The following is a 24135-nucleotide window of genomic DNA, read 5'->3' on the forward strand; positions in this document are numbered from 1 at the left end:
AGGGAGGAATCCCATAGCTGGACACCTGTTGATATGCCACTGAGCTAGAGTCAGCTTGTTTCTATTTTCCGCCTCTGGCATTCCATATTCCTGGGACTGGCTTTGCTGTAGTCCCGAGGAGTTCACCAACCTCTGGCTCAGCCACAGCTCAGTCGCTCCCCACAGAATTTATGTCCATGATTCCGAAGCATGCGAGCCTTCCCATTGTTCGCTGTACCTGCTAAGAATGGCTACTCTTCCCACAGTGACACTGTTAATCCCCAAAGCTGGCTCCTCTGCAAAATCTCTGCCTGAGGTGCACAAGGGGAACAGGGAGGGCATATTGTACCTCCCTAGGTGCCCTGCTGGTCCTCATCAGATCAGGATCACCCCGAGTTACTGTGAGCCCTTTAGTGGGGGAATCATGTAGGTAGCACAGATACAACAGCAGTTCGGGATAGAAGGGTACAGCTGTGATTGTAGCAGGCATATTTAATTGGCACAGAAATCTTAATGCCTCACAATCTTCAGCCTTTAGAAAGAGAGCACGCTGCCCTTTCTACACACACTGGCTGCTTGTTTTGCTCTTGGCAGGCTTTCTCCAGGCCCTACTGTCCCGAGTGCTCATCCTCTCCCCACAGCCCTGTGATCTGATGCTGTTCGGGTTCTGAAAGCTCGAGGACCTCATTTTTTTGGCCAGATACAAAGGGGGCTCTGTTTCAGCTGTACACAGCTGCTGGGGCCCAAGAGTGGGAGGAAGATGATGGGTTCAAGTCTGGGCCCTTGGCAGAACCAAACACTGGTCTCCTGCTAAGAAATGCAGTCCCATAGGGGACTCGGTCTTGTGTCTAGCAGAATAAACCTGGCAGTGGTGTGTTGAGAGCAAGTAATTCTGATGAAGTTGCTGACATAGGGTTCCTGGATTTGCTCATATGTTTTTACTTCCCTGAGCTCCAGATCTATTCTTTCTTATTTATTCATTAAACGACACTGATTGCCAAAGAAATACTAGGAACTCTGCTGGGCTCATGTGATTCGTTTGTGAAAAGTAGACACAAATTTCCCTGTGGAGCATCAGTTCTAGGTTCTGGCGGCAAATCTTCCTATTGCCCAGGTGATGGGCAGGGTGAGGGTGTTTATTAAAAACAGCACAGGGATGCATTCAATGACCATGCTGATTACCCAACCCTGGACCAAGAGGCTTAGACAGACCACAGCCCTAATAAAGGCCTGGTGGCTGTGACCAGCATGTCAGTCAACGAATGCGCATGCACCAAATACTGATCAGCTCTCCTTCTGTGCAGGGGTCGAGGACCAGGTGCAGTGCTTTTCCTGTGGAGGGTGCATGAAAAACTGGCAGGAAGGGGACGACCCCTTAGCAGATCACACCAAATACTTCCCCAGGTGAGCACGTGGCTGTCTAGAGCCCATGACTTTGTACATACAGTTTTCCATCACCCCCATTTTAGCTGTGGACCACGTCTTACCCACTCCTCTGCTCATCTCTTTGTCCTCTTGCCCAGGACCCCATCTCTTCTAGCTGTCCTCTCATCATAGTTCTATCTGGGTTTCAGTTAGATCATTATTTTTCCATTCATGTTTACACTATTGTAACTATACTAGTGCTATGCAGAGCTGAAATTTACAGTAAACTGCTACTTATTTTGCCTTCCTGTACATCTGTTTATTTTGGTAGGAAGTGTGCTTATTTACGAACCATTTTAAAGTGCACAATTCAATGGCATTTACATTCACAATGCTGTGCAACTGCCCCACCCACTTAATTCCAAGTATTGTCATCACCCCAAAACAATTAACCAGTCACTTCTAACCCTCCCACACCTGTCCACACCTACCTTGCCTGTAACGGACATGAATCTGCTTCGGGTCTATGGACTGTCCCATCCTGGATATTTCACATAAATGTAAGCATACGATATATTATGTGTCTGGCTTTTTGCACTTAGCTTTCTTTATTTTTATTTTTTAAAGAAGGAAAGGTTTATTTAGCTCCTGTACCCTTCTGCTGGCAGCTCACCTCACTGCTTTTTTGGGGATTGAACCCAGGGCTTTCACATTGATCTATGCCCTCAGCTCTTTTCATGTTTTACTTTGACACAGGATCTTACTAGGTTGCTCAGGTTGGGCTTGCCCACATCTGTATTTTTGGTTTTGTTTTTCTCTGGTACCGGGAACCGAACTCACAACCTTGCGCTTGCCAGGCAGGCACTTTGCCGCTGAGCTAAATTCCCAGCCCCTCAGGTTGGGCTTGAATTTGCGTTCCTCCTGCTTCAGCTACCCAGATTGCTGGAATTACAGATGTGTACCACCACATCTAGGTCTTTATTGGCTTGAATTTATACACTTATTTATTTAGAGACAGGGTCTCGCTATGTAATGCAGGCTGGCCTCGAACTCATGGCGATTCTCCTGCCTCAGCCTCCTGCGTGCTGGGATTACAGGCCTGCACCATCATGCCTGGCCATTGGCTTTTATTTTTAGGAAGAGATTTTTACTGTACCTTCCTTCATATTCCTTTTGCTTGATAGGTCTGCACAGGACTGACCTTGGACAGAAACATGAGAACTCTTACTTGTTACTTTCAGTATCTAAGTATCTATTCCTGTATGCCTCTTTAGGGCCTGACTTGTCATTTGGCCTTTTTCAGATGTGGGAGATAAGTTCCTTCAGCAAAGCAAAGGAAAACAGAAGGGATGCATACTCATGCGCTGGCCCTGACCTGTGATTCTCTGGTTTGTAATGGGCCCAGGACCACTGGCTATTCTGTCTCTCCATCCCCGCTCACCTCAGTCCTCTACCTGTCTAAGCGAACAGTGCAGGGAGTGCTCTTGTGACTTCTCCCCTGGTTCCTCACACAGACCACATCCCTGAGCTCAGAGGGTATCTGTGTCCCGATTTTGGGGTGTCTGGCAAATAGTTTTCAGGGAGTATATTCGTAGCCATTTTCAGTTTTGATATTAACAGAGCTGTTAAAAATTAACTGTTAGTTTGAGCATAACTTAGATTTATAGAAAAAGTAGAAATAGAGCATTTCTATATATTACCTTGCCTGATTTCCCCCAATGCCAACATCTTCTACTACCACCATGCATTTCTCTGAACTAAGAGTTACTAGCCGGGTGTGGTGGTACACACCTGTAATCCCAGTACTTGGGAAGCTAAGGCAGGAGGATCACCGTGAATTTGAAGCCACCCTGGGCTACATAATCAAGTTCAAGGCTGGCTTGGACTACATAGTGAGACCCTATGTCATAAAAAAAGAGTTGTGATATTACTAACAATTACATTCCAGACTTTATGTTTTCCCACTAATGTCCTGTTTTGTTCCAGGACCCACAGATGGAGTTTTCTCTACTTTTGCTTCTTTAGTTCGTCATGGCTGGCTTCCTGGATGAGTGTTATGTGTGTACTCATCCCACCAGCCCTGGGCAGCATCACTGCGTCACAGCCACACACTCTGCAATTGCTCAGAGCCTCGTCTTAGCATCCTGTGTGACGTGACCCTGACGGAGTCACTGAAAATGCTGGTTTTAACTTAATGGTTGTCGTGAAAACTCTAATAGCATTTTTATAAAACCTAATGCAAATGTTTAATTGCATACGTTTTTATACTTTTTAATTTCCATGCTTAGTTGTCCATTTCTCCAAAATATGAAGTCCTCGGCAGAAGTAATTCCAGACCTCCAGGACTGTGGCAAACTCCCTGAAATAATGGTATGTTATGTTTCAGCGAGATATGATTGGGTGGTTGAAAACTGCTTTGAACAGGAATCACTCAATATAAATAAGTGAACACATAAATTCTCCAGGTATCTAGCAAGCACCTTTCATGTGCAAGGTGCAGACAGGGTTACCATGGAGTATCAGGAAGACACAATTCCTAGCTTTGTGAATGAGTGGTCAGGGAACTCAGCATTGGGGCCTTGACTTTTATTAAAGAGCAGCATTGGGCTACATGGATCCCATTTGTGATCTTTATTTAAAGGCCAGTAAGGCCGGACTTGCTCTTTGACCTTTTTCAGGGCTGGAAAGATGTTTCTTTAACAAAAGGAAATGGCCAGATACTAGGCTGACCCCTTCAAACTAAGAAATCCTGCATAGTTCTCTGGGATTTCAGCCACAATCAATTGGATAAATACATGCAACCCAAGGCTGTGTGGTGGGTATATTTGTCCTCCAAAACAAGAAAACAAAACAACATTCTCTTCACTTGCTACATCTTTTATATTTGTAAATTTTAAAAAGACATTGAAGGGCCAGGGATGTAGCTCAGCAGCATAGCGCCTGCCTGGCAAGTATTAGGTAGCAAGTTTGAGTCTCGGTACAAAAAAAAAAAAAAAAAAAGACATTGAAGTTAGGTATGGTGGTGGACACGTAGTAGTCCCAGCTATTTAGGAGGCTGAGATGAGAGGATCAAGAATTGAGACCATAAGGCAGGAGAGACCTTGAGGAACTGGGGATGACATTCAAGCATGGATCCAAGCAGTGAAGGGTGTACAGAAAAGGTCAGCAGTGTGAATATTGACAAACTTATAAAGGATTTCTCACATACAGAAAAGACAGGGTCGGGCACTGGGGATTTAGCTCAGCGGCACAGCTCCTACCTGGCAAGTGCAAGGTTGTGAGTTCAATTCCTGGTACTGGGAAAAAAAAAAAAAAAAGAAAAGACAGGGTCTTACTGTGTTGCCCAAGGAATGAGGAACTACTGAGCTTATAAGGTTATCTTGCCTCAGCCACCTGAGTAGCTGGGACTACAGAAAATAGTAGAAACCAGTGGAAAGAATAATGTACTGGAGATTCAGTTGGAAAAGACCACCTGTTTATTAAAAGTAATCCAAACAAAGGAAGTCTCATTTAGAAAAGAATGTGCTGCTCTTCACAATATGATAAAAGGGCCACAACAGACTATTGGATATCAACACAGTTTGAAAGGTGAAAATGAACAACTAAAAAGAAATGCTGATATGACAAAGGAAAACCTAAAATCTCAAGAACAGGAATATAAGAATAATATCACCAAATCTGCACATGAAATAAAAATCAAAGAGGAGGAACATGAGATAGAAATAAGCAGACTTTATCAAGATATGCAGAAAAAAGTTGAATTAAATGAAGAAAAGCACAAAGATCTAATAAAGAAAAAGGAGATGGAAATTTTAGAGTTAAATGCAAAGTTAGTAACTCAAGAAAAGGAAAAGCAAAATAAAATAATCAAACTACAGCTGGAGTTTGATGCCAAACAGCAAGAGTTCAGACTAAATCAAAACCCTATCCAGATGCTACTGTTTCCCCACAAAGTATCTACAGAAGGAAGCTTTAACATTTTCAAGAAGAAAAAAACAAGGAAATTGCAGTTCTTCATAATACTATTCATGATTTGGAGCGGTGCCTTTCTATTGGCAAAGATTCTCACCTTAAGCGTAGACGATTTTGACTATAACAGTAAATTCATTAATTCATATTTACTTTTTAAAAAGCATTTGAAAAATTCACTTCCATTTTCAACATAAGCCTAAATAATAAAAAAGAGACACTTTAAAGATTTTTATTAAATTTATTTAGACAGATCCATACATTGGCCGATCATGTACTACATTCTTGCTTAATGGTATTATCTATAAAGAAGTTCAGGTTTATAGGGTTTAGTTTACCTATTAAACCATCATTGACTATGGAAATACTCTCTAAGCAGTCTAAAGTAGACATTTCTTTCTTTTTCCTTATAGCCATTCAAAATTCAGAAGTATGATATAATGATAGATAAAGAAAATAAGATACAAAGACTTTGTGTAAAAATCAAGGTATGAGTCTTAGGTATTGAAAAATTAAAGGACATTTTAAAATGACATACACCTTTTAAGCAAAATATTCATGTGTTAAATAAAATTTACTTCTTTCTCTAAATGTTTAATCAGTTTAAAATGTAAGATTAAAAAGACGAAGATAATATGGTGTTTTTTTTGTTTTTTCTCTGGTACCGGGAACCGAACTCATGACCTTGCGCTTGCCAGGCAGGCACTTTGCCACTGAGCTAAATCCCCAGCCCCAAAGATAATATGGTTTTGAGATGAGTAAAGAAAAAATGGAAAACAAAACAAAAAAAAAGAATTGAGACCACAAAAAAAAACAAAAACAAACAAACAAAAAAAAGAATTGAGACCATAATGGGCAATTTAGCAAGGCTCTGTTTCAAAGGGGGAAAAAAAAGGACTGGGATGTATCCTAGCAATACAGCACTTACCCAGTAATGTTTGAGGCCCTGAGTTCCATCCCCATGATGGCAAACAAAAAAAACATTCTGTATTAGTCACTTTTCCGTGACTAGGACAAAATACTTAACACCTGCAACTTTTTTTTTGATACCTAGAATGAAACTCAGGACCTTGTGCTTCCCAGGCAGGCACATGTATCACTGAGCTGTATCCCTGGCCCTGACACCTACAACTTAAATAAGGGGAGATTCATTTTCACTCACAGTTGCAGTGGGTTCAGTGCATGGTCTTCTGGCTCCAAGGCAAAAGTGGCTTGGTTGGTGGGCATGGTAGTACACGCCTGTAATCCCAGCACTCAGGAAGCTGAGGCAGGAGAATCACTGTGAGTTCAAGGCCAGCCTGAACTACAGAGTGAGACCCTGTCTCAAAATACAAAAAACAAAATGACAAAGAGAATATACCCATTCAGGTCATGTTACCAGGGACCTACCCCTCCAACCAGGCCCACCTCTGAACATGAGACTGGGGGGACATTTTAGATTTAAACCACAGCACACTCAACACCTAATCTTTGTAAAAATGACATGGAGGTCTTTTGTGATTCATAAGCGGTAACTGGTTTTTGTGCCGTTGTGTGAGGTGTGCCTCTCTCAGACCTCATCCCGTATGTCTGCACATCACCCATCTGACATAAAAAAGAAAAAGATGATGCCAAAGAAGAAAGTCTGGGGACATATAAATAGTTTATTGTTCAAAGGAGGAAATACAACTTTTCTACATCCCAGGTATGTGATAACATGCATGTGGTAGAAAACTAAGGACAGAGGCTACACACTGCTTTTCTCAGGGCCTTTTGGCTCTAGACTCTGTGGCTCTGATTCCCTGCACAGCGCTCCCCTGGGATGCGCCTCCTGTGTGTCAGACTGAACACAAGCACCCTTGCAGATCTATTTCCAGCACTCCTTTCCTCTCCAGTTAGTGTAAGTACGCAAGGGAGGACTATGTTTAAAAGATGTTTGTTTATTCCCAGTGATAATGTGACTCCCCCCTCTCTTAGGAAGATTTTGATTTAATAAAGAATTTTCTATTTCAAAGGAAACCACAAGTGAAAGCAAGCTTGAAGAGCCCACAGCAGTTAGTTCTTTAACACCAGGTAAGCACTTGGGGGTTGGCCAATGGGTTTATATGTGTGTGTAAATACATTTGTAGGTAGGAATTTGAAAAAAAATATTTGTAATTGTCCAAAGAGCTCCCAGGGAGGAGAGGGATCAGACTGGAGAGCACAGTACTGTGTGCAAGAGAGCCAGGGGCCTGTGGGCTCTCCACGCAGAATCAAGGCGGGCTGTGTCTCAGACACAGATCACGCAGCAGACTTCTCTCCCGAGACTTTTAAGTGACAGATTACAGGATTCCTTGGTGTTCCTAAGAAGCACACATTCTGCCTGAGTTCTGGGGTCAAGGAGGGTACGTGGGCACATGCTCCCCACTTTCTAATTTTGTGGGAAAAGCTGGGAGAGGACCCCAAGCTGGAGATCACGGATGGCCATGGTCCACCACAGTGGACAGCACCATCAGCGGGCACGAAGACTAGGAGACTGGGTGGAGAGGGAAGTGCCTGTGAGCCCCACCATGCTCCTTTCTCTCCGCAGATGCGGCACCGGGGGAGGCCCCATGGTGTCGAGAGGCAAAGAGTCTGAGTGAGCTGCTGAGAAGCGCCTACACCAGCGCCCGTTTCCGCCACTTGTCGCTGCTTGAGAGCCCTTCGGGCCTCCCCTCTGACCACCTGCTGGGCTGTGACCTGGCCCTCACTGCCAAGCGCGCCAGCAGTCCTGTGCAGGAGCCCCTGACGCTGCCCGAGGTCTTGGCCAACTTGAACTCTGTCATGAGTGTGGAGGGTGAAGCTGGCAGCGGGAAGACGGTCCTGCTGAAAAAGATTGCCTTTCTCTGGGCATCGGGGTGCTGTCCCCTGTTGCACAGGTTCCAGCTGGTCTTCTACCTGTCCCTCAGTTCCATCAGCCCGGACGAAGGGCTGGCCCACATCATCTGTGACCAACTCCTAGCAGCAGGAGGAACTGTGAGTGAAATGAGCCTGAGGAGCATGACCCGGCAGCTGGGGAACCGGGTCTTATTCCTGCTGGATGACTACAGAGCAAGGGGCTCAGTCCCCCGCGTCATGGAAACCCTGATCCACAGAAGCCACTTGTCACGGACCTGCCGATTAATTGCTGTCCGTACAAACAGAGGCAGGGACATCCGCCGACATGTAGATACAGTTCTGGAGATCGGGGTGTTCCCCTTTTACAACACTTTCTCTATATTACGGCGGCTTTTTCCACACGACCAGCCCCGGCTGCGGAAGCTCCTGGTGCATTTTGGGAAGAACCCGCAACTGCAGGGAATTCACAAAACGCCTCTCTTTGTGGCGGCGACCTGCGCTTACTGGTTCCAGTACCCTTCCGCTCAGTCTTTTGACCATCTGGCTGTATTCAAGGCCTATATGGAATGCCTTTTCTTAAAGCACAAAACTTCGGCTGAGCTTTTCAGAGGAACTGTGGCCTCCTGTGGGGAGCTGGCCCTGAAAGGGTTTTTTTCATCTCGTTTTGAGTTTAGTGGCGATGAGCTCGCAGAAGCAGGAGTTGATGAGGATGAGGATCTCACCATGTGCTTGATGAGCAGGTTCACAGCCCAGAGACTGAGACCAGTCTATCAGTTTTTAAGTCCTGCATTTCAAGAGTTTCTTGCTGGGAAGAGGCTGAGTGAACTGCTGGATTCAGACAAGCAGGAAGATCAAGATTTGGGACTTTATTATTTGAAACAAATTAACTCACCCCTGCTGGCTGGAAGCTCCTATCGTAATTTTTTAAAGCATGTCTCCAGCTACTCTTCAACAAAGGTGGGGCCAAAGGTAGTATCTCATTTGCTTCATTTGGCGGATAGTAGGGAGTCACTGGAAAACCCACCCGGAAGCGGTGGCTGCCCCCAGCGTGAAGAGGAGATGCCGCCCTATGCCCAGGCGTTCAGACTGCTGTGGCAGATGTGGCCAGAGCACTGCTTTCCGCTGCTAGCAGAGCATTTATTGGATTTTTCCCTAAGGGTTGCTTATGAAAGCAATACTGTTGCTACATGTGCTCCATTTATTTCGAAGTTCCTTCAAGGGAGATCCCTACCTTGGGGGCTCCTTAGCTCACAGTACTTCTTTGACCACCCAGAAAGCCTCCAGGTGCTGAGGAGTGTCACGGTCTCGCTAACAGGCAGCAACCCGAGCCCCAGACTCTTACACAGTGAAATCCTGGGAGGCTGTTTCGACAGGTCCCAGACGCCGACAGTAGATCAGGACTACGCGTCTGCCTTTGAATCTCTCAACGAGTGGGAGCAGGATATGGTGGAGAAGGAGGAGAACATCAAGAGATACCACAAGCTCCAGGCCCAGCGGACGCCAGACCTCAGCCGCGGCTACTGGCAGCTCCGGCCCCCGCCACACAAGCTCCCGCTGCTGCAGGTGCGCGTTACCCACCAGAGCGCGGCCGGGCCGGAGCTGCTTGCGGCGCTCGCGGCCGTCTTCGCCGCCTCCCAGCGCATCGAGCTCCACGTGGAAGAGAGCGCGGGCTTCCTGGAGAGCGTCCGGCCCGCGCTGCAGCCCAGCAGGGCCGCCGTCGCCAAGTGCGCCCTGCGCGGCGTCCCGCTCAGCGCCGCGGAACAGGAGCTGCTGCTCGCCCTGCCCGCCCTGGAGGCTCTCGACGTCTCAGGCGCGGGCCAGGTCCCAGGTAGCCCGGCCGTGCTGGGGAGCACTCTGCAGATGGGACATTTTATCTTCTCACTCCTAGCTCTGGGTGACGCATGCTTCGAAAGCCAGCAGCCCATAAATCCTCTCTGATAGAAGCGCTGTAAAAATGAACTTTCCCTCATTGGGGGCGCTAATAGTATAAATGAAGGAAAGGCCCTTGAATAGTAGAATGGTTTTCAGATAACTCAGATTATTTGAACCAGAGCATCTCCTGGTTAATTAACAAAACGTGAATGTCAGTATTTAATTAAGGCCCCTTAGACATAAATTACCTGTTCTGAGTAAACAATGATCTATTCATAGATGATGCTTGAAAATTTCTCCTGTCCCAGCTGCCTAATGGAAGAAAGGGCATGGCTCCTTTGGGAGACAGTGTCTCCCATTTATTTGAGTCTTTCTTTCCTATTATCTTTTGAGATGTCTCACCATGTGTTCCAGGCTGGCCTTGAACTTGCAGCAATCCTCCTGCCTCAGCCTTCCTCCTGCTTGGATTACAGGCATGGATTCCCCCCACCCAGTTTGAGTTTTCTAAGGAATATTTCATAGTTTTCAATATCGACTTTTCCCATCTTTCATTAAATTTATTCCTAGGTACTTCTGCTTTTTATATCACTATAAATGATATTTAAATTTTTTTCACCATCTAATTGTAGATTAACTTTGGTTTTCAACAGTTGTATACCAAGGTGTGCTTTACTAGGTATTATCTTGTTTGAGGATTGCTCGTGGTTCTGTGAGTTAATATTTCTCAAACAATTTCATTAAAATTTTTTTTCATTTAAAATTTTTTTTAAAAATTCTTTTTAGTACTAGGAAACAAACCCAGGGAGCACTGAGTTACACCCCCAACCCCCTTTTTGTTCTGTTTTTGTTTTGAGACAGCATCTTGCTAAATTGCCCTGGCTAGGCTTGAATTTGGTGATCCTCCTGTCTCAGCCTCCCAGGGTGATGAGATTACAGGTGTGTAGCACCATGCCTACCTCACTGTAGTTTTGATTTGTATTTCCCTTCTCACTGAATGACACAGAACATCTTCTTATGTGCTTGTAGTGGTTGTAAAAATCTTTTGGAGAAATATCTATTCAAATTCTTTGCTCCTTGTTAAGGTGTTTTTTGCTGCTGTCGCTGTATGTAGTCTTTGTATATTCTGGATGTTAAAAGTGTTTCTCTCATTCTGTTGCTTTCTTTTTCCTTATTTCTTTGTTCTCCCCTCCTTTGCTCTCCTTTTTCCTTCTCTTTTTATTTTTGGTACTGGGGTCACTCTATAGAGCATCACCATGCCTGGCGAGTTTTAATTTTAATATAGTCTAATTTATCAATTTTTTCTTTGCTAGGGCTTTTGATGTCATATCCAAGGTCATGAAAATTTGCCCCTATGTTTTCTTCTAAGAATTGCATGGCTTTAGCTCTTATCTTTCAGTCATTGGTCCATTTTAACTTAGATGAGTTAAGGTAGGAAGGAGTCCAGCCTGATTCTTTTGCCTGTGCAAACCCAGTTGTTCGCACACCACTGGTGGAGGAGACATCTTACTTGTGTTTGTGAGTGCAGAGGGTAATAAGGGCCTCCCAGATGGGACATAATTGGTGAGTTCTACAGATAGTTCTTCACAGATGACCTTACTGAAATGACGTGGTGGTACACGCCCATAAGCTCAGCACTTAGGAGGCTGAGGCAGGAAGATTGCTGTGATTTCAATGCCAGCCTGGGCTACACAGTGAGTTCAAGGCTAGCCTGACCTGCACAGCAAGACTTTGTCTCAAAAAAAAAAAAGTTTTACGGTGTCTGGTTGTCTTCAGCTGACAATGTGAAAGTAGCGGATGGGTCAAAATGATGGTTTCAGATTTTCCATTTGGAAACTGTTAGATTAATAATGAGAAACTCTGCTGCTCTGCAGACCAAATCTTCCCTAACCTGGACAAGTTCCCATGCCTGAGAGAACTGTCTGTGAATCTGGACAGTGGACCGGATGTCTTTTCTCTCCTTCCTGAGGAATTCCCCAACCTCCACCACATGGAGAAATTACTGATCCAAATTTTGGATGGGTGTGATGCTTCCAAACTAGGTAAGGATAGCACTTGGATTTATTTGTTTTGGCATTAGTTGGAAAAGCTACATGGCTAGTAATTTTTTGAGACAGCATCTCTCTATGTGGCAAAGATTGTCCTTGAACTATGTAGCCCAGGATGGCCTTGAACTTGTGGCAATCTTCCGACCTGAGCCGCCTGAGTGTTGAGACTATAGGCGTGTACCACTACAACTGGCTCCAGTTATTTAGGAGTTAAAACTTCTTCAGCTGAGTGTGTAATCTCAGTACTCGGGAGGCTGAGGCAGGAGGTTCGCCATGACTTTGAGGCCAGCCTGAGCTACACAGTGAATTCAAGCCCAGCCTGAATTAGAGACCACGACCCTGCCTCAAACAAAACAAAAACAAAGTTAAAACTTGTGTAGGTCTGAGGGTTTAGTCTGTCCCCATGGGATATTGTGGGCATAGCACTCTCTCCTGAAGAAGGTAGAGGGCTACCTGTAAATTTTGAGCCTTTACTGTGCTAGGAACTGTTCTAAGCACTTTCCAAATTCTGACTTTCTCTCCACACCTGCCCTCACAGCCGAGGTATTGAAACACAAAGAGGCTAAGTAGTTTACTCAGTTAGCCCAGCTGAGGAAATGTCAGCTCCCAATCCAAGCCCTGCGACGCTGGTATACTACACAGAAAGTCAGCTTTTGTTTGAGTGGCTCTCCTAGAGTGGTCAGAAAGCCAACTGGCCAGGCTGGAGCTGCCATCTTGGGCAGCTGTGCAGCCTGCTTGCAGAGCTCTTCATTTAGCAGAACCAGCAGTGCCTCACTTTAGGAAACCCCAGACACCAGACAGAAGTGGACCCACGTTACATCCAGCTTCACATACGCACAACTCAAGTTATGACGGGAATTTTTGTTTTATGACCAAAGTCTTGAGTTATGGCCTGAGTGCTGGCCGCTTATGCTTCCAGATACAGATTTAACCCTTAAGGAGCGCTGGAAGGAACATTACAACACCCTTTCCTGTATGGGCTTAGTTGAGAAATCCTGGGCCAATGTCTCTGTAAGGACACTGAAATCCGCCCGTACACAGGAGAGAGATTTTGAAGGCTGTAGAGGAGCCCGAGCCTTCAGTTGACAACCTGAGTTCCAGCCAGCCCTCGGGAATGCACTGAGTTCCTAAGTCAAAGGTCCATTCTGTACGAAGCTCTATGGAATCGACATGCAAAACATTTGCTGATGTTGAAATTAGAAGTGGTAGTTTTCTTGTATTAGTTGGGGGGTTGTTTGTTTTTCAGACAAGGTCTCTCTTGGCAGTGCAAGCTGGCCTTGAACTCACTTTGTAGCCCAGGGTGGCCTTGAACTCAAAGCAATTCTTCTGCCTCAGCCCCCTGAGTGCTGGGATTACAGATGTCAGTATTTTTACAAGTGTAGGCTTTGCTGCAGGGATGTTCCCCTGTGTTTCTTTGTGTGGTGTTTGTATTGTGTAAACGCAGTACACAGCTGGAGATGTTAGGAGGTGATAGCTGAAGGTGACCCTCCTGAGCCCTTATCTTAGAGATAGGAAAACTGATCCTTGGAGAGTCAGTTACCATACTGTCCCCAGTCAGCGTAGAACCTGGCAGGAACCCAAGTGGCCGGGTCTCAGGTCCCTGCATCATGCCACCTTGATTGAGGTTAGTATTGTTGGAAGAGGAAGTCATAAAGCATGAGACTAATTTTGATAGAAATTTGCAGTTTTTTCCAGCTTCTGAAGTCTTTGATATTTTACAGTCAAATTGATTCAGAACTCTCCAGACCTGCGTGTTTTCCGTCTGAATTGCTGTGCCTTTTCTGATTTTGAGTCTCTCATGACTGCACTGGCTTCCTGCAAGAAACTCAATGAAATTACATTTTGTGGACCCTTTTTTGATGCCATCCCATTTGGTAAGAATTATAACTTTGTAATTTTGACTCAAGATGTCTCTGTGGACAAAGTCATACTGAGCACAATAAAAAAAAGCCAACTTACTTTTTGGAAACAGGGTCTTGCTATGCAGTTCAGGCTGGCCTTGACTCACTGTGTAGCTCAGGCTAGCCTTGAACTTGAAGTGATCCTCCTGCCTCAGCCTTTTGAGAGCTGGGATTACAGGTATGTGCTACCACGCCCAGCTGTTTCTATAATTTTAAACATTTTTAGCTTCCAGAATTATTTTCTGAGAAAGATTTGTATTCTGTACTTAGTCAAACTAATGGAATATGAATTAGTACATTGTTTGGGGTTTTTTGTGTTTTTTTTTGAGACAGGGCTTCACTGTGTGGCCCAGACTGACCTCAAACTTGAGACCAGCCTCCCTCGGCCTCAGCCTCCTGAGTGCGAGTGCTGGAATTACAGGTGTGCACCACTTTGCCTGGCCTTAGTACTATATATTAATTTTGATCACTTTAAAGATACTCTTTTTTTTTTTGTACTGGGAATCAAACTTAGGGCCTCACGCTTGCCAGGCAGGTGCTGCGCCACTGGGCTAAATCCCCAGCCCAAGATACCCTTTATTTTAAAAATATTACTTGTACTCACAAGAAATGTAACTGACATAACTGAATTTTTATTTCCTCTCTCATAGTCACTATTTTGCCAAGTTTTACTTTTCTGAAGATATTAAATCTGAAAGACCAACAATTTCCTAAGGAGACAGCTGAAAAATTTGGTATGTTTTCAAATCAGGGCTTCCTACTGATGGTTAATTCCCTTCCCCCTTGCTCCCACAAAATCCTTTGCCTGCCTGGTGACTGAGGCACCCATGGGCGTGGTTCTGGGACCCTGGCTGACAGCGGGAGGGGCGCACCGAGGCCCTGTGTGGAAACCCACACGGCTCCTCCCTTTGCGTCTTACCGCGCGTCTAGACCTCTTGTCTCACCTGCAGCAGTGTGACTGTGCTGCATCGTTCAGGAGACGGCGACAGAAACAGCCTGACGTCGGTGCAGGTGCGGCCTTGTGCGGCCTTTCCGCGCTGCGGCCCGCTGCCCTGAGCGGGCAGGGGCTGCTCACAGCTCCAGCTCCTTGGGCGGAAGCCGTGCGCTCGGCTTGGCGCGATTTCCGCACAGTCCTTGCACTCAGTCCCCGCAGAGCGGGTTCTCAGCGACCTCTGCGTACTTGGTGGACCAGTCCTCACAGCGCTGTGCGGGTCCACTGTCCAGCATCCCCTCCTGTATGTCCGCTGCCCACTGTGTCCGAGAGCGCAGGAGTGGGCGCCAGCCCGCCGGGTAGCGTCCTGGGAGGTCGGGCGGACTGCGCTCGGGCTCCGCGCCGGGTGCCCGGTGGCGGTGGCCGAGGGCCGGGACGACGGCTCGGAGAGAACAGCGTGCTGTCCCCACAGCCGGCGCCCTGGGCTGTCTCACGGACCTGGAGGAGCTGGTGCTTCCGACTGGGGACGAGATTTATCAAGTGGCAAAGCGGATCATCCAACAGTGCCAGCGGCTTCTGCGCCTCCGCGTGCTGTCCTTCTTACAGATTCTGAGCGACGACAGCCTGGCGGAAATAGGTGAGCTATTCTGTGTTACCGCGGGCAGGAAGCGCAGGTGCCTCAGGCGCAAGGCAGCGTCTCCTCTGAGGGGCTGCACACACTGAGCGGCACTCTGAAGACTCCATTCTTCTGTAGGTACCTTACGCTCCAGCTGAACAAAAGGGGCGCTTTGGAGAGGCTCGGGCGTGTGTCTGACACACTGGACAGAAGAGCGCTGGCCGGTGGGTGCAGCTCGGTGCAGCTGGCCTGCAGCGTGCGATTGTGTGTGTGTGTGGTGTGCTGTGGTGCACACCCAGCGCCTTTTTTTCAGCTGGAGATGAATAGGACAGATGTCCTATTAATACAAAAGGACAGACGTCTTCTGTATGCCGCTCAATGGATTTTAGTAAACAAACAGTCTTGAGAATTCTGTCACCCAGGTGTAGGCAGCAAGGGGCCACGTTAGAATAGGAACATCACCAGCCTCCTTCCAGCTTCCTGTCTGACAGCACTGCCTGCCCCTTACCCGGGACCAGCTGAGATCTTGCTTTCTTCCACCACACATTAGTTCTACCTACTTAAAAATCCTACATAATGGAATCCTACACAATATGTACTCTTTTGCATCTATTTGGATCAACATTTGTGCTATTTATTCATATTGATGCATGTGATAGAGCTCACTGATTTTCACTACCAAATACTATGCTGTGACTATATACATGCTACAGCCTATCCATCTAGTGTATTCTAATGTTGGGCATGGTGGCATGTGCTATAATCCCAGCACCTGGAGAGGCTGAGGCAGGAGAGCAGAAGTTAGAGCTTAGCCTGGGAAACCTAGCAACTTAGTAAGACACTGTCTCAAAATAAAAATGAAGAATAAAAGAAGGGCTTGGGATGTAACTCAGTGTGATGCCCTGGGTTGAATTCATTAATAGTAATAGTATTACTACCCTGCAATGAGTGGTAGAAATGCTTCTGTGGACATACATGGTCTTTGATCTATGTATTTAAGTGTTTGTGGGGCAGAGGTTACTGAGGCACCTGGACAAACCATTTCAGTTTTCTTTTTTTTTTTGGTTTTTCTCCGGTACTGGGAACCGAACTCACGACCTTGCGCTTGCCAGGCAGGCGCTTTTGCCGCTGAGCTAAATCCCCAGCCCCTCCATTTCAGTTTTCCATGGAGGTTGTAGCAATTTACACCCCCACCAGTAGTCATTTCACATCCTGGCCCTGCTTGGTACTTGTCAATTCTTTAAACTGTAGCCATTCTCATGCCTGGATAGTCATAGCTCCTTGTAGATTTCCTGATGGTGTATTTTTGTTATGTGATAGGTACTGTTTGGCATATTATGTTTTTCTAGGAATTATTTTTATTTCAATTAGCAATAATAGCGCCTCGGATAAACCTCATTGGCTACGATACTGCCACTGCGCAAAGCTAGGAATTATTTTTATTAAAGTCCCTGGTTTGCTAGCTGTGGTGGCACACACCTATAATCAATCCCAGCACTCTGGAGGCTGAGGCAGGAAGAACACTCTGAATTCAAAGCTAGCCTGAGCTACGTCGTGAGTTCTAGGCCAGCCTGAACTACATAGTGAGACCCTGTCTCAAAAAAAATACAAAAAACTCCAAAGAAACCTGGGTATGATGGCACACACCTATAATCCCAGCCTTCCTGGGCAGCTAAAGCAGAAGGATCACTGAGTTCAAGGCCAGCCTGGGCTGTCTAGTGAGTTCAAGGCCAATCTGAACTATGTAGTGAGACCCTGTCTCAAAAAAAGAAAGAAAAAGGAAAAGAGAAGGAAAAAGAAAGAAACTAGTACATTGAGCATTTCCTACTTTACTGATAAGGGTGGTGGCAAGAGAGGTTGACTCAAATAATTTTGTCCACCATTACTGAAATAAAAGTCCTTATGATTGGGTTTTCATGAATGTTCTGTTTCTGTAGCCAAGGTATCAATCAGTGGAGGTTTCCAGAAACTTGAGGACCTAAATCTTTCAATCAATCACAAGATTACACAAGATGGATACAGGAATTTCTTTCAGGCCCTGGACAGCCTGCCCAACTTGAGAGAACTGAATATCTCCAGACACTTCACAGAGTGTATCACAGCTCAGGCCAGCACAGTCAAGGCCCTCGGCCAGTGTGTGTCCCGCCTGCCCAGCCTGGTCCTGCTCACCATGCTAGGTTGGCTCCTGGATGCAGAAGATGTCACGCTGCTTGATGCTGTGAAAGAAAGACACCCTCAATCTAAGCGCTTGCAGATTTTCTGGAAATGGAGATTGCCATTCTCTCCAATCATTCAGAAATGAAACCTTTAGGCTGGGTATGCTGGTGCACCCCAGCACTCCAGACCTGAGGCAGAGGATTATGAGTTCAAGGGCACCACTGGCATAGTGACAACTTGTCTCAAAAAAAAAAAGAGGCCAGGGATGTAGCTTAGCAGCGCAGTGCCTGCCTGGCAAGCATGAGGCCCTGAGTTTGATTCCTGGTACAAAGAAAAAAAAAAAAACAGTTAAAAAAAAAGAAAAAAGGGACCCTATGATAAATATGATCTTTTTATATATATATATTATATATATATATATAAAAGTGTACCAATAAACAATTTAAAAAGAGGAAGAAAAGAAATAAACTGTTGGGAGTAGTTAGAGCTCAAAACTGATTTTATGTGTGAGGGCAGGACAGAGCCAGAGTGCGCCAAGTAGTCAAGCTACCTCAGTCTTGAGAAAAGCATCCTGCCTGGACAATTCAGTCTATTCGCCAGGCAACCTTGTGTCTCCTGATACTAACTGTGCAAAGGTATAAATAAATGCCCCTACTATTGTTGTTAGGTCCTCTTACCCATCAGGTAGAGAGGCCTCCACCTGACCCAGATCTTGTCTCTTGTCTATTACCTTTTCCTCATTCCCCCCCGCCGCCCCCTCGTTCCTCCCTGAGGTACACTGAAAGACCCAGCGTAACACATTCAGTAAAAACTGCTGAATATGCTCACTTCGGCAGCACATATACTAAAATTGGAACAATACAGAGACGATTAGCATGGCCCTGTGCTAGGATGACACGCAAATTCGTGAAGCGTTCCCTATTTTTCATTTCTACAGCAACACCTTCTCCAAAATCCACTGAGCAGACAACCACAGTGTTACCAGCCTTAACAGCCCTTGCAGTGGGCTACACACAATTAACAGAGAAGGAATAGAGGAATCTCAGAGCCCCATGAAAACATCTGTTCTGGTTAGCCACAAACCTAGTCCTCAGACCATCACTCTCTGTGTCCATATATCCCAGCTCAGCAGAAGTTCTGAAGGCATGCAGGAATCTAGGTAAAAATGGCTTGTCTAACAGTAGCATTTTGTTGGATAAATGCCTGCCTCCAAGACCACCATCTTCACTATATCCTCCCTTGCCAAAGGACAAGTTGAGTCTACCTACACCTAGTATTTATTTGGAAAATAAACGTGATGCTTTCTTTCCTCCATTACATCAATTTTGTACAAATCCAAACAACCCTGTCACAGTAATACACGGCCTTGCTGGAGCTCTTACGTTAGACCTGGGACTCTTCTCTACTAAAACTTTGGTGGAAGCCAACAGTGAACATATGGTAGAAGTAAGGACACAGTTGTTGCAACCAGCAGATGAAAACTGGGATCCCACTGCAGGGAAGAAAATGTGGCATTGTGAAAGTAACAGATCTCACACTACAACTGCTACACATGCACAGCATCAGGCCTCTTCATTCCAGGAATCATTGAGAAGAAAATGAGAGAAGTCACCATAAAGATTATTCAGATAGTGAATCTACATCTTCAGATAATTCTGGGAGAAGGAAAGGACCCTTTAAAACCATAAAGTTTGGGACCAACACTGACCTGTCTGATGACAAAAAGTGGAAGTTGCAGCTACATGAGCTGGCTAAACTTCCTGCATTTGTGTGTGTCGTATCAGCAGGAAATCTTCTAAGCCACGTTGGTCATACCATACTGGGCATGAACACAGCTCAACTATACATGGAAGTTCCAGGCAGCAGAACACCAGCTCCTCAAGAAAATAACAGCTTCTATTCATTTAACATAAATATTGGCCCAGGTGACTGTGAATGGTTTGTTACTAGGGTGTTCTGAATGACTTCTGTGAAAAAAAAAAAAATTTTTTTTTTGAATTTCCTAATGGGCTCTTGGTGGCCCAACTATGAAGATCTTTATGAAGCAAATGTACCAGTATTTAGGTTTATTCAGCGACCTGGAGATCTGGTGTGGATAAATGCAGGCACTGTGCACTGGGTTCAGGCTATTGGCTGGTGTACAACATTGCTTGGAATGTTGGCCCACTTACAGCCTGCCAGTATAAACTGGCAGTGGGACAGTGTGAATGGAACACACTGCAAAGTGTGAAGTCAGTAGTACCCATGGTTCACCTTTTCTGGAATATGGCACGAAATATCAAGGTCTCAGATCCAAAGCTTTTTGAAATGATTAAGTATTGTCTTCTAAGAACTCTGAAGCAAGGTCAGACATTGAGGGAAGCTCTCATTGCTGCAGGAAAAGAAATTATATGGCATGGGCGGACAAAAGAAGAACCAGCTCACTACAGAAGTATTTGTGAGGTGGAGGTTTTTGATCTGCTTTTTGTCACTAATGAGAGTAATTCTCAAAAGACCTACATAGTACATTGCCAAGATTGTGCATGAGAAACAAGAGGAAACCTGGAAAATTTTGTGGTGCTAGAACAGTACAAAATGGAGGACCTGATGCAAGCCTGTGACCAGTTTACATTAGCTCCTCCATCACTGTCCACCTCGTCTTGATACAGTTCTCTGGACTTTACATACGAGACCATTTCTGCTATTCAGGAAGTTACCCAGTTCTGCACCACTGTTTTTGTAGCTATCTCCTAAGGCTGCTGGCTGCAAACTGTGTCTATGCAACCTTCTAAGTGCGGACTGTCAGCCAAGTGGATCGGGGAGAGAAGCACTCGTACGCCAGGACTCTCACAAAGGGAATCAGCCTAACTTCAGAGAAAACAATAGTAATTTCCATGTTTTGTATGTATCTGACAAAACTGGCAACATCATACAGACTACTGACTTGAAGACAACCTCTTTTATATTTCTCTATTTCTGGGCTGATGAATTTGTTTTCATCTTTTTCCCCTTCAGAATTTTCCTTGGAAAACATACTAGCCTAGCTGGTCATTTCTTTGTAAAGTAGTTAGCAATTTTAAGTTCTTTGGTCAACTTTTTTTTTTTTAACGTGAAATTTAGGTAAGAAACTTTTTTACTGCTTTTATGTTTTTCTGTCTTGTTTTAAAACCATAATGGCTACACTTTTGGTTCCTAAATAAAACATTAAAAAAAATTAACAGCCAAGTCACAAAGATAATGGATTGCACATAGACTAAGGAATAAACTTCAGATGTGTGATTTTTGTTTCTAATCTTGATGTAAATTTACACTATTTATAAATACATACTTATTGCTTGAAAATATTTTTTAAAACTGCTGAATCAATTCTAGAAACCTAATAAATACATTTTAGTAACTACTGCACAAAGAGTATCTGATATACATAACGATCATATTCATCATAGGGAATTTTGATTCCTTTTTCCCTACCTCCTCCCTTCAACCCATCTTCCTGTCCCTATTTACAAAGTTTTGTTTCCATTTATCCTTTTTTTCTTTTTCCCTTCATTTTTTTTCCCTTCTCCCACCCTAGTTTCCCTTTCTTTTTTTTTTTTTTGATTTTTAATTTTTTTTTAATTTTAAAAATAAAAGGAAAACATTAACAGATAGACAACCTTTTACAAAATAGCAAAGAACAGTACAGACAATACAGAGTTACAAACAAAGTGGTAGGAAATTAACAATTCTTGTATTACATATTGAAACACCATATTCCCTTTCCTTTTGAACAATTTTTTCCCATTTCACAGTATCTATTGTACCTTCTAGTTCTTATTTACTCTTTCAGTTTCTCACTCCAAGGAGACAATGTGATGTTTACACGAGTCCGATTTATTTCACTTGAGTATGGTCTTAAGGTGCATCCATTTACCTAGAAATGCTACAAGTTTATCCTTCTTTATGGCAGAGGAGTACTCCATTATATAAAAACCTCTACATCTTCTTTATCCGTTGCTTGACTGATGGGCTTTTGGGCTGTTTCCAAGATTTAACTATTATAAATTGTGCTGCTATAAACATGGGGTATGATATTTTTAACTTCTGGGAAGATACCCAGAAGGGGGATAGCTGGGTTGAATGGGACCTCTAATCCTAGCTTTCTGAGGAACCTCTACACTTACTTCCACAGTGGTTGCACCAATCTACATTATCACCAACAGTGGAGAAGAGCTCCTTTTTCCCCACGGCCCTGCCAGCATTTGTTATTGGTTGATTTCTTGATGACAGCCATTCTTTCTGGAGTGAGATGGAATCTCAGCATTGTTTTAATTTGCATCTCTTGAATGATCAATGCCATTGAACATTTTTTCTTTTTTGAAGGGAGTACTGGCAATCGAACTGAGGACCTTGCGCTTGCCAGGCAGGCACTGTGCCATAAGCTATATCCCTGGCCCTTTTTCATATATTTATTTGCCATTTGTATTTCTTCATCTGAGAAGTGCACATTCATCTCAGATGCAAATTTTTGGATTGGGTCTTTAAATTGGGTGGGAGTCTAATTTTTTTTTCCAGCTCTTTACATGTTTTAGATGTAAGGCCTTTCTCTGGAGGGCAACTGGCTAAAATTTTTTTCCACTCTGTCGATTGCCTGGCCTGGCCTAGTTTTCTGATCGTCTGTGACTTACATGCTCCTGAAGTCACTGTTTCTGTCATCTTACCTGCCTCGCTGGCACACCTGAACACGAGCTCCCACGTGGCGCATGCCCTCCTCTCAGCTCTTTACCTGGCCCCACTGAGATGTGTCCCCTCTCCGCTTTTGCCAATGTCTGACTGCTAACAGCTGGGAGAATCTGGGGTTCCTCTGACATCTTTTTTAAAAAATTGATTGGGTCTATCGGTACAATTTAGGTATATCCAACAAGCACATTCATCAAAGGGCTTGTGTCCCTTACATAATATACCCAGAGTTCCTTTTCCCTTCCCATTGTCCTCCCCGCCCCCTTCAACCCCTCTTCCCTTCCTTACTTACAAACCTTTGTTTCCATTTTAGCCTTCTTTTCTCATTTCTTTCTTTTTGCTTACATCTTCTTCTTAAACATGCTTCCTTGGCAGCTGCGTCTAGCTGAGTGGTTTTGAATGCCACATCCACCTTAACTTCTCCATCTGCCTCTGCAGCCCAGCCCTCCCTCCATCTCCACGCTGTTCTCCCATTGCTCAGCCAGGACTGCGGAGTCACCCTCAGCTCTATCTCGCAGCTGCACACAGAACCCAGGGCAAACCCTGTGGGCTCCTTCCACAGCACCCTTGTGCAGCACCCCGCAGCCCTCGCGGCGCCCGTACCTCCGCCTCAAAACCTCGGTGGCCAGGCTGGAGCCCTCCCTGTGGGCAGGCCATGCTGCACTGGCTCCAGATCCTGGTCTGAGCTGGGGCCGGCTGCACACTCTGCGTGGCTCACACCACCCGACCCCGGATGAGGCTATGGGCTGGGTGTGTCAGTGGGATTCGTGCGCTCAAATCTAACCCTTCTCTGTGGTAGTGTTAGGAGTGGAAACTTAATCTGCCCAGGTGTTTAGAGGGGAGCCTCCGGGAGGTGATCAGGGCGTAAGACGGAGACTAAAAGAAACACACACACAGACATGTGTGCGCACACAAGCAAGTCTCTGTGATGTTCTGCTCATTCTTAGGACTTTACAAAGAGACCATCGTAGCCAAACTCAGCCCCTCAACCCTGCGCTTCCTGTGCTGTGAGCCAGAACAAACCTCTTTCCTTTATAACTCACCCAGGCTGCTGTCGTTGCTGTTTGTTTATTTGAGACAGTTTCACTATGTCGCCCAGGATGGGCCTGAACTTGTGATCCTCCTGCCTCAGCCTCCCAGAGTGCTGGAATTTCAGGCAGATGCCAGTACGCCCATCTCTGGATGGTATTTTTACTGACAACAGAAAATGGCTCAGTGTACCCTAGCAAATAGACAAATCTGAATATGTATTTCTTGGAATAAATGAGCTTCCTGAACCTATAATCACAGGCTGGGTATATGAGACATTAAGGAAGGAAAACTCTCAAAAATATTCTAGAAGGCAAATTGGCCCTATTCATAATTAAATTTAACCTGCCACATACTTAAGACAATTAAAATATGAATGCATAGAATGTTGGATAATCGTCATGAAAAATGGTAAAATGTACATGAAAACTGAAGTCACAAAACATCTGATTTTGCAAAACTTACTTACCAGGCATGGAATATCCATTTATTTAACAAATACATACTGGAGAGCTAATATGCTAGGCATGTAGGGGGCCTAATCAATTTCATTTGCTTTAGCTGGGCACATTGGTGCACACCTGTAATCCCAGCATTCTGGGAAGCTGAGGCAGCAGAATCACAAGTTCAAGCCCAGCCTGGGTGACATAGTGAGATCCTGTCATACATACATGCATGTGGACTAGCGATGCAGTTCAATGTGAAGTAGGTCAAAGAAAAAAGTTCAGTGGACATGGT

General features: G+C 44.9%; 1 protein-coding gene and 2 pseudogenes across 8 annotated transcripts in view; all 3 read left to right on the forward strand.

Moving 5' to 3' along the window:
* Naip (NLR family, apoptosis inhibitory protein) overlaps positions 1 to 18695 on the forward strand; it is a 33720-nt gene extending 15025 nt beyond the window's left edge. For 2 of the 8 annotated variants that reach the window (XM_005413916.2, XM_013509584.1), the window contains 9 exons: positions 1284 to 1383; positions 3633 to 3714; positions 7308 to 7365; positions 7862 to 9976; positions 11892 to 12059; positions 13787 to 13939; positions 14617 to 14700; positions 15370 to 15534; positions 17451 to 17925. In XM_005413916.2, coding sequence (XP_005413973.1) covers positions 1284 to 1383; positions 3633 to 3714; positions 7308 to 7365; positions 7862 to 9976; positions 11892 to 12059; positions 13787 to 13939; positions 14617 to 14700; positions 15370 to 15534; positions 17451 to 17815 — 3290 coding nt within the window. In that variant the 3' untranslated portion in view covers positions 17816 to 17925. Of the gene's footprint in view, positions 1 to 1283; positions 1384 to 3632; positions 3715 to 7307; positions 7366 to 7861; positions 9977 to 11891; positions 12060 to 13786; positions 13940 to 14616; positions 14701 to 14896; positions 15202 to 15369; positions 15535 to 15651; positions 15738 to 17450; positions 17926 to 18607 lie in introns of those variants that run through there. The other 6 variants (XR_265067.2, XM_013509581.1, XM_013509579.1 and 3 more) reach the window with 6 other exon arrangements.
* On the forward strand, positions 4312 to 5892 carry LOC102024396 (annotated as a pseudogene).
* LOC102026488 lies at positions 18249 to 20993 on the forward strand (annotated as a pseudogene).
* The last annotated feature ends 3142 nt before the right edge of the window (positions 20994 to 24135 follow it).

Source organism: Chinchilla lanigera, unplaced genomic scaffold, assembly GCF_000276665.1.
Source record: "Chinchilla lanigera isolate Chin_1 unplaced genomic scaffold, ChiLan1.0 scaffold00174, whole genome shotgun sequence".
Lineage (NCBI taxonomy): Eukaryota > Metazoa > Chordata > Mammalia > Rodentia > Chinchillidae > Chinchilla > Chinchilla lanigera.